Source organism: Schistocerca nitens, chromosome 11, assembly GCF_023898315.1.
Source record: "Schistocerca nitens isolate TAMUIC-IGC-003100 chromosome 11, iqSchNite1.1, whole genome shotgun sequence".
Taxonomy (NCBI): domain Eukaryota; kingdom Metazoa; phylum Arthropoda; class Insecta; order Orthoptera; family Acrididae; genus Schistocerca; species Schistocerca nitens.
The window spans coordinates 169,829,893-169,840,619 of NC_064624.1; the positions used below are offsets into that span (position 1 = coordinate 169,829,893).

The 10,727-nt window shown below is 40.3% G+C and overlaps 1 protein-coding gene across 13 annotated transcripts in view; it reads right to left on the bottom strand.

Moving 5' to 3' along the window:
* The window catches only part of LOC126213498 (putative sodium-dependent multivitamin transporter), a 1,462,669-nt gene that overhangs the window by 1,052,481 nt on the left and 399,461 nt on the right, over positions 1-10,727 (bottom strand). For 2 of the 13 annotated variants that reach the window (XR_007541197.1, XM_049941329.1), the window contains exon 10: positions 7,600-7,751. The exons of the other annotated variants lie outside the window; for them this stretch is intronic. Coding sequence is in view for 1 of the 2 variants with exons in the window: in XM_049941329.1 (XP_049797286.1) it covers positions 7,600-7,751 (152 nt within the window). In the remaining variant the exon portion in view is untranslated. The remainder of the gene's footprint in view (positions 1-7,599; positions 7,752-10,727) is intronic. 13 annotated transcript variants of the gene reach the window in all.

Genomic DNA, 10,727 nt, shown 5'->3' on the forward strand with positions numbered 1-10,727 from the left:
CTCCGTGCTACTCTACCCTGTGCAAGCTTCTTCATCTCCCAGTACCTACTGCAACCTACATCCTTCTGAATCTGTTTAGTGTATTCATCTCTTGGTCTCCCTCTACAATTTTTACCCTCCACGCTGCCCTCCAATACTAAATTGGTGATCCCTTGATGCCTCAGAACATGTCCTACCAACCGGTCCCTTCTTCTAGTCAAGTTGTGCCACAGACTCCTCTTCTCCCCAATTCTATTCAATACCTCCTCATTAGTTATGTGATCTACCCATTTAATCTTGAGCATTCTTCTGTAGCACCACATTTTGAAAACTTCTATTCTCTTCTTGTCTAAACTACTTATCATCCACATTTCACTTCCATACATTTCTACACTCCATACAAATACTTTCAGAAACGACTTCCTGACACTTAGATCTATACTCAATGTTAACAAATTTCTCTTCTTCAGAAACGCTTTTCTTGCCATTGCCAGTCAACATTTTATATCCTCTCTACTTTGACCATTGTGAGTTATTTTGTGTCCCAAATAGCAAAACTCATTTACTACTTTAAGCGTCTCATTTCTTAATATAATTCCCTCAGCATCACCCGATTTAATTCAACTACATTCCATTATCCTCGTTTTGCTTTTGTTGATGTTCATCTTAGACCATTCCATTCAGCTGCTCTTCCAGGTCCTTTGCTGTCTCTGACAGAATTACAATGTCATCGGCAAACCTCAAAGTTTTTATTTCTCCTCCATGGATTTTAATTCCTACTCCAAATTTTTCTTTTGCTTCCTTTACTGCTTGCTCAATATACAGATTGAATAACATTGGGGCCGGCCGGTGTGGTCGAGCGGTTCTAGGCGCTACAGTCTGGAACTGCGCGACCACTACGGTCGCAGGTTCGAATCCTGCCTCGGGCATGGATATGTGTGATGTCCTTAGGTTAGTTCGGTGTAAGTAGTTCTAAGTTCTAGGGGACTAATGACCTCAGCTGTTAAGTCCCATAGTGCTCAAAGCCATTTTTGAATAACATTGGGGATAGGCTACAACCCTGTCACAGTCCCTTCCCAACCACTGCTTTTCTTTCATGCCCCTTGAGTCTTATAACTGTCATCTGGTTTCTGTACAAATTGTAAATAGCCTTTCTCTCCCTGTATTTTACTCCTGCCACCTTCAGAATTTGAAATAGAGTATTCCAATCAACTTTGTCAAACACAAGCTTGCCTTTCCTTAATCTATTCTCTAAGATAAGTCATAGGGTCAGTATAGCCTCACGTGTTCCAACATTTCTACTGCCAATACGGAATTTTAATTGAATGCTACTCTTTCCGTTTACTAAACTACCCCATACACTGTGCATTTTTTCATACTTCCATCCTTTTATTCTCAGGTGATGCTTCATTCCACTATTATGAGCCATATTTGAATGTTTTCTGTATATTCTTTGCTGATTTTATGTTAATCTCGTTTTATGAGACATTGCATTTAATTAATAGTTGCTTGTAAGTGGAAGGTACACAGTGTTTCAATAGCTTTTCAATAAATTATTAGGAACAGTAAAAATGTATTGAAGTACTCATATATGCAGAAATGTTAAGAATAATCAAGAAGTTAGTATTGATTAGAATGAAAGCAGTTGCTGACGTGTGTGAATATTACCAGACTATCAGTTTAGTAAGTCATGGTTGTAAAATACTAAAACAAATTCTTTACAGAAGAATGGAAGAACTGGTAGAAGCTGACATGGTGGAAAGTTTGTATAGATTCTGGAGAAATGCAGAAAAATATGAGGCAATAGTGATCCTACAACTTATCTTAGAAGATACATTAAGGAAAGGCAACCCTACATTTACAGTATTTGTAGACTTAAGAAAGCTTTTGACAGCCTTGACTGGAATGCTCTCTTTTAAATCCTGAAGGTAGTAGGGGTAAAATACAGGGAGCAAGAGGCTATTTACACCGTGTGGAAGTTATAACAGTTGAGGGAACAGAGGAAAGCAGTCATTGAGTGAGTGAGGCAGGGTTGTAGGCCTATCACTAATGTTATTCAATCTGTACATTGAGCAAGAAGAAAAGGAAACCTAAGAAATATTTGGAGTAGGCATTAAAGTTCAAGGAGAAGAAATAAAAATTCTGAGGTCTGTCAATGACAGTGTAATTCCCTCAGAGGCAGCAAAGGCCTTGGAAGTGCAGTTGAAAATTATGGACAGTGTCTTGAGAGGAGGATATAAGATAAACATCAACTAAAGCAAAACAAGGATAATTGGATATAGTTTAATTAAACCAAGTTATGCTATGGCGATTAAATTAGGAAATGACACACTTGAAACAGTAGACGAGTTTTGTTATTTGGGCATCAAAATAACTTAGGATGACTGGAGTAGAGAGGACATAAAATTTAGACTGGCAATGGCAAGTAAGGCGTTTCTGAAGAAGAGAAATTATGTTAACATTATCAATTTAAGCTTTAGGAAGTCATTTCTGAGGCTATTTTTATCAGTGTACATACCCATGTTCGGAAGATAGAGTTCACACATGAAGAGACTAGAAGCCTCTGAAATGGGGTGCTATAGAAGAATGTTGAAAATTTAATGCCTAGATTGTGTAACTAATGAGGAGGTACTAAATACAGTTGGGGGCACAACCTGACTAGAAGAAGGAATCGGTTGATAGGAGACATTCTGAGATACCAGGTGATCACCAATTCTGTACTGGAGGGAAGTGGGGGTGGGAGGGAAGGGGGCTGTAAAAATCATAGAGGGAGACCAAGACATGAACAGAGTAAGCAGATTCAGTAGGATGTACGTTGCAGTAGTTACTCAGAGATGGAGAGTCTTGCACAGGCTAGAATAGCATGGAGAGCTGCATCAAACCAGTCTCTGGACTGAAGGCCACAACAACAGCAATAAAAAATAATAATAATAATAATAAATAACGAAATACATGTTCACATTTTGTGCATGTTCAGGTGTGCAATGGGGACATGTGGTGATAAACACTGGAACCAATCCTTATATCGTTCAGTGTAATAGCATCAGTGCTCTTTTTACACACTCGTGATCTACAGCCTTAACTAAGACAGGTAGTGCAAAGCTGATCTTCACTAATTTTCTCTTTTAGTTCCAGGTGAGAACATAGGAAGGCAGGTTGTGGTGTCGACACTGCATTATCTGTGGCTAACATTCTCCCAGGCTGAAGTTATCGCTGAATTGTTACTCGACATTTTATTAAAAAGATTTATGAATATAAGTCCTATATGTTATGGAAGGTAGAAAGTGTACGAGATGTGGCAGTAGCTGCTCCATGCCTGATCTGGTGACTTTTGGCACCCACTGTCCACGACCTCCTCACTGCCCCACTACTACTGCAGGCCGACACCACCGTGGACAGTGAAGCTCTTGACACTGTGCTTCCAGGTGATCAGCTGAGTTGTGAAATGCACGTTCCTGTATGATATTTCAACAACAGACACAGTCGTCACCTTTGGGAGCTTCTAGCTGGGTCACTATGCATACTTGCTGCCTGGCCTACAACTGGACCGAAACACTGTCTACGTCACACAGTTATTCGTAGCTGAGACTGATTCCTAGTGCCAGTTACACACTGTGATCCTCTTTTGTTTTTCAGAGACCGCACTGATATTCCGTGAAATGCAAATGCCTTCAGTGTTTACCATCCCTGGTGGGCAAGGTGCCCAGCCTTATTTAAACTGCTATCTCCATCCCAGTTTACTACAACTTTTTGGACTTCTTTGTATTGCTAGAATCCTTAATTACAGCGTCCCAGAAACTTTGTGTTTACACGAGGACACTGGCCTTACAGCATTTCATCTCGAGATTATATCAGAGGCAGTGCTCAGTGACAGCTGATTTTCTAAGCTGTTTTAGTTGGGTGTGCCAGTGAACCTGTCCTCAACTGTTCTACCAGTCTGCCCCATGTAAGATATGCTACATACACTTGACCTTCTGAGAAGCACATCATCTCTAATATTGCAAGCCACATTGCTTATCTTTGTTGACGTGAGTGAAAGACTGTGGATGCCATTTTCCATACAGGCCTACTGATTTCAGTAGATATTGAGTAATTATTTGTATGTAACCTCCACCCCCCGTCCCCCCTGTATCTCAGGAGTTGATTACAAAGCCCAATCAATCCAACTAACCTCTATTTCAGTACACTTCTTTTAGATGATATAATTCTGCAGCAGTGCTCTCATGATCTGACACTACACGAGGAAGGCTTCACTGCAATGCCCATAGTTGGTAATAATGGCACAGTACAATGAGCCTACACCTGTGTAGTTCTGGAGTACATCAGATAGTGATTCAGCTGGAACTAATGTATAAAGTAATATATCTTTTGTTATTATAATATTTTGTAACACTTTGCTAGTGTATTTCCTTAGTTTTAATTTATTGATTTATTTTGATGTTTGGGGATCCATGTTTCTTATGTCACAATTAACTATTTTCCTTTATTTCTGAAAGCCTATGCCTTTGTATTTTGAGTTTCCAGGATGAAATACTGATAACCATATGTGAAAACTTATGTCCCCCCTTATCAATTATCAGCAGAGAATTTTGGTCTTAACAATATTTAAAACTGTTAAAACCCCATTTTAAATTTATTGCATCTAACACTAATTGATTATTCAAGCTTAACAAAACTTCAATTACTATTTGATTAAAGTATTATACACATTCCATTTGTGAACAAATACCGATATGAGTGATACTCTACAATCCATCTTGTATCTTTGGTTTATGTTTCTCTAGCTGGAGGTAGTTGGCAGTGAGCTGTGGAGAAAGGAACCCGTTTTATAACTGTGTTGACGATCAGACATGTGGAGGCAAAACTGCAACTTCTCTCCATGCACCCATGTGAAACAATTGTTTATGTGTGAACAAATCTGAAAAACTGATTTTTTAAGAATTTCATTTATACCTGATTAGATAATTCTGAGAACATGACAGAAATGCATTGTTGACTATTTTATTGGATGAATGAATTGTGCTAGTATACTGAGACCAAGAAAGAGAAGGATATATTGTTGTGAAACGTTTTCAAGATCGAGACACCCTTTTGGTAAAATCATACCCCATTTTTTTTCCAGACAGCAAGCAAGAACAACAAGTACAACAATGTACTTAAGATGAGTGTTATTCTTAACTATTTATTGTTCACTACGTTAATTAAATATTTCTAGCACCTGAGCCCTGCAATTTCTTTTAGTCAACTCTACATATCGTGTCCACAGACAGACGTGTGACTTTTTATTGCAACAGTTATTCAAACGTATTGTAATCATACAGCAGGACACGGTGGCTTTAGAACACCCAGTACATACCAGCTAGCAAAATATCTGGAGCACCAAGAGAATGTGTATTTCAGGCAAAATCGTGTCATCCCAGTAAAACAAACATGTGAAGCAGTGCAGCAGGAGCTAGGAGTCAAACTCAGCTATAAATAGTGGTGTGACACAAATTTTAACATCATTCTTTACAAAAAGATATTTCCAAGTCAAAAAGAAAGTCATATTCTATGAGAACATGCGAACATGTCTTTCAGCACCCATGTAAGGAACTATAATCTGGGAAATTCCATCCATTACTCAACAAAATAGACCAATTAGTACAAAATAAGTCATTAGGTGGAATCTTTAGGAATCTCTGTGCACCCCCCCCCCCTCCCTTCCAAACTGGGGCATCTTTACATGCTCACTGTGCACTCAGAACTGTGAGGAGCGACGTGATGCGCGATCGACAGGTGTACTAGAGACACTGACCTACACATCTGTGCAAAACTTCATCAGGCTTCCACTGTGGTTTCCTTTTTTGCAACTGATTGGACCTTACTTTCTGAATAGCCCTCGTATGATTTTCTTAAAAAAAAAAAAAAAAGAGTTGGAAAATCCAGAGTGGAATGTAATAACATTACGAAAAAGATAATTGCAGTCTCTGGCTACTGAGACCAGACTTGGTTTGTGGCCTCATCAGACAGAGACTGCTGTCATGTATGAGTGAGCCCAATTTGTGTGTGTGTGTGTGTGTGTGTGTGTGTGTGTGTGTGTGCGCGCGCCCACGCGTGCGCGTTGCGCCCAGTGAGGGCTTGTTGGTCAAACACTCATTTTCTGGTTCCTGTCTGCAACTCAGTATATCTGCTATATGGTGAGTAGCAACTATCCTTTTCACAATACTGTTACTAACAAGGGAACCTCCCCATTGCACCCCCCTCAGATTTAGTTACAAGTTGCCACAGTGGATAGGCCTTGAAAAACTGAACACAGATCAATCGAGAAAACAGGAAGAAGTTGTGTGGAACTGTGAAAAAAATTAGTAAAATATACAAACTGAGTAGTCCATGCTAAGATAGGCAACATCAAGAAGAGTGGTAGTCTAGGAGCGCCATGGTCCCATGGTTAGCGTGAGTAGCTGCGGACCGAGAGGTCCTTGGTTCAAGTCTTCTTCCTTCGACTGATAATTTTACTTTCTTTATTTTCGCAAAGTTATGATCTGTCCATTCGTTCATTGACGTCTCTGTTCACTGTAATAAGTTTAGTGTCTGTGTTTTGCGACCGCACCGCAAAACCGTGCGATTAGTAGACGAAAGGAAGTGCCTATCCAATGGGAACTGAAAACATTTGATCGCAAGGTCATAGGTCAACCGATTCCTCCACAGGAAAATATGTCTGATATATTCTATACGACACTGGTGAGGGCATGTGCGTCACATGACAGGAATATGTTGTCGACCCACCTAACTTGTACACTTGGCGAATGGGTAAAAAGATTCTTCTACCTTGCCCGATTTAGGTTTTCTTGTGGATGTGATAATCACTCCCAAAAAAGTGATGAAAACATAAGAGTCTGACACATAAACTGAAAATAAAAAATTAAAATTTTCACTGGAAGGAAGACTTGAACCGAGGACCCATCATTCCGCAGCTGCTCACGCTAACCGCGAGACCACGGCGCTCCTGACCTCTAACTGGCCTTGATGTTTCTTATCTTGCACGTGGACTACTCAGTTTGTATATTTTGCTTATTTTTTCATAGTTCCACACAACTTCTTCCTGTTTTCACAATTGATCTGTGTTCAGTTTTTCAAGGACTATCCACTGTGCCAACTTATAACTCAATCTGAGGGGGGTGCGATGGGGAGGTTCCCTTGTAAGAAATGAGATTTATGAAGAAGAATGTAGACCCCAAAACAGCTTCTATGTGCTATTAAAAATTACATATCAATAAGCAAAGTTTTTCCTCTGTAGCATGGAACCCGTGAGGTGTGGAACTGACAACTTATGACCCAAATCTTCCCCTAAAGGGATCAAAAGAATGTGTGACTTCAAACTTATAAACTAAATATTTTATTGTCATGCAGGTGATAGCAAAGGTGAAATAATGTGTGCAAAAAAGGAAAAAAATTGAATTTTGTGAGAGTCCAGGCAGCAGGTACACTTAACAGTACATCTCACATCAACTGTAGAAGATGACTGGGTCAGTCACTGAAGTATCGTGTGGAATAATGGAACTGACAACTCTGCTGAGCACTCAAAAGTACAGTGTTAGTTTATGACACTGCGGAAATGTTTGAGGAGATGCTGCGGCCGACCTGGGGTCCTGGGTGGGCGGCGGCGGTGTGGCCGTAACGTTGAAGTCGCAGCCGTCCGTCCTGGTGGGCAGCCTCACTGCGTCCGGCCGGGGGACGCCGAAGCCGACCCACATGGAGAAGGCGAGGCCCATGGCCAGGCCCGTTATGGCTCCCTGCAACACCGCCACGTAGCAGTAGGCGTTCAGTGGGAAGAGGGGATGAAAAATAGTCAAAAAAGTCTGCAGGGATCTGAGAAAAGTTCACGTCACTCTTTCAGTTGACGGTGAGGAGAAAGAACTGAAGGATGAGAAAGCCTTGTGGGCATCTGTAGATATTTATGCAATCTGGGCAAGACTAATATTGCCGTTTTTGATACCAAAGTATTTGGGAAATTCGTGTCGATTGTTAAGAAAAGTAACGAGGAAAAACGTCACTGATTACTACCCTTAAAAGTGAAGCAACAGGAAATGAACTTAACCATCCAGTGGACTCACCATTTTTCATAACACAAGCCGGCACACGGTATACTTTGTACACTTGTAAAGAGTAGTGGTCTTTATGATACTGTGGTTAAGATATGTGAGCAAAATCATTGTTTAATCTCAGTTTGATTACACAACCTTAAAATAAACTTACATAACCTTGCTAGAGGATTGCTTAACTAAACAATAATGAAATAAACTTTCATTATGTCACTCCGTTGCCACGGATAGGTTTTACTTCTCAGTAATGACCCACAGTATACAGCTGCATCAGATCCCAACCAACCAATTATTTGATTACTAATTAACTCGTAGGGAACAGCTTCATTAGGGGGTCGTGCTGCTACCTCAATCTGTGTCACTTTCATGCGCGGCCCATAAATTTTTTTTTGTTACCTACCTCGCTGTTTATTTTATGTTACTGCTGATCACTTGGACATATTACAACACAATTTATCACCAATCTATCTGAAGCAAAAACGAAGGAATTGGTATAGCCTCACAACTGTGAAACAACAATGGAACAGTGCAAAACAATGTCATTTGTGTTTGGCGGACTTTATACGTAGGCAAGGCAGCTCGAGAGTTGAAGTGTGCTTATGCAGTTCCAACTTTATGTTGGTATAAAGAACCAGCAACTAAGTTTATTTAAACTATTATCACAGTTGCATGTAATTTTTGATGGCGACTGATTTCACACACTTACATTCATTTTCAAACAACTGCCTTCATTCCAAATGTTTAACTAAGCCTAATTCCATTGATAAGAGTCTTCTGAATAGATCATTGGAATTATGCTTAGTTAGACATTTGAATGTAGGCAGTTGTTTGAGAATGAATGCAAGCATTCAAAACTAGCCACTGTCAAAAATTACAAGCACCTGTAATGGAAACCTAAATAAATAATCAGTTTAAGCATGCTAATTCAACTAATGACGATTACAACACTGTCCTAGTTGTAATATACGTATGTATGTGAGTCCTCATGGAGTCACACCTAGTGATTACGTGGCTGGTGACCACAGGGCCCCAATCTGAGTCCTGGCATTGCTTCCACTTACTTATGCCAGGCTCCTCACTTTTATTTTTCCTATCTGGCCACCCTCGGCCAGCTCTCGTTCTTTTCCGACCCCGAAGCTATTAGGTTTCGAGGACTAGGGGGTCTTTCATTTTCCAACCTATGCAGTGTCTGACCCAGAGTGTGTGGCTGCAAAAGGCATCTGTATTCCATGTTAGGGGTGGCCTCCAGAACTGCAGAAGGCAACGGAATACCACCACAGATTGTCTTCCCTGCATAATGCAGTCTCCATTTTATGCACTAAAATGGCGTCCTCTCATGTTAAATCAGTGTCCGGAGGTAAAATAGTCCCCCATTCGGATCTCCAGGATGGTGGTCGGGAGGGGGGGGTGGGGCGGGGGGGGGGGGGGGGGACAACAACAACTAGAAATAAGGCAAAAAATCAAAACGAGAATTGATACCTGGAATGTTACAACTCTGCTACAAGCAGGAAAACTAGAAAACCTTAAAAGAGATATGGAAAAGAATCATATGGACCTTGTAGGAGTTGCTGAGGTAAGATGGAATGGACATGGAGAGTTGCATTCAGATGAATATGTGTTGTACTACTCAGGAGGAGAAGTAAAAGGAATTAATGGAGTAGGAATGATTATGACAAAGGAATTGGCTAAATGTGTGGAATATGTAGATTATGCAAATGACCGGGTTAATGGTGTAAGGCTGAAAGGAGCACAAAAAGATTTACTGATTGTCCAGGTGTATATGCCAACTTCAGAAAATGATGACCAAATTGTAGAGGAAACATACAATGTAATAGAGAGAATAATGGACGAAAATAAAAAATGCTGCAAAATAGTAATGGGAGACTGGAATGCCATTGTGGGAAAAGGGAAAGAAGGAAACATAGTAGGCAGTCAAGGTCTTGGAAAGAGAAATAGAGGTGAATGGCTAATTGACTTCTACAGGGAACGGAAGCTGATAGCGGCAAACACACGGTTCAAGAACCGTAAGAGGAGGCTCTACACTTGGAAATCACCAGGGGATAAATATAGAAACCAAATTGATTTTATACTGGTAGAAGAAATATACAGGAATGGAATCAGGAAGGTGCACACATTACCAGGTGCAGATATTAATAGTGACCACAACTTACTTATGGCAGAAATAGAAATAAGAATGAAAAAACTGAAGAAGGTGACCATTGTGAAGAAGTGGGATCTAGAGAAGATAAGATCCAACAAGGAACAAATTACAGAAATGCTGTCTTGGGAGTTTCTAAACACATTATGAGACAAAGAACCACCTGATAATGCCAACGAGTACTGGAATATGCTGAAAGAAGGAATCATTAAAGCCGGACAGCAAAATATAGGATATGTAAAAGGGAAAAGGTCGAAAAAACCATGTCACACAAGAAGTGATTTCCAAGATGGAGGAGAGAAGAAAATTGAAAAACGAGAGCACTGAAGATGCTAGAAAGATATACCAAAGGTTAAATAATGAACTGCGAAGAGAAACAGAGCAGGCTAGGAAAAAATGGCTAAAAGAGGAATATGATGAAGTTGAAGAACTGGACAGGAAGGGAAGATATGACTTACTATACAACAGAGTAACCTGGGAACAAAACAGAGCAGGAAGTGCTACTATGG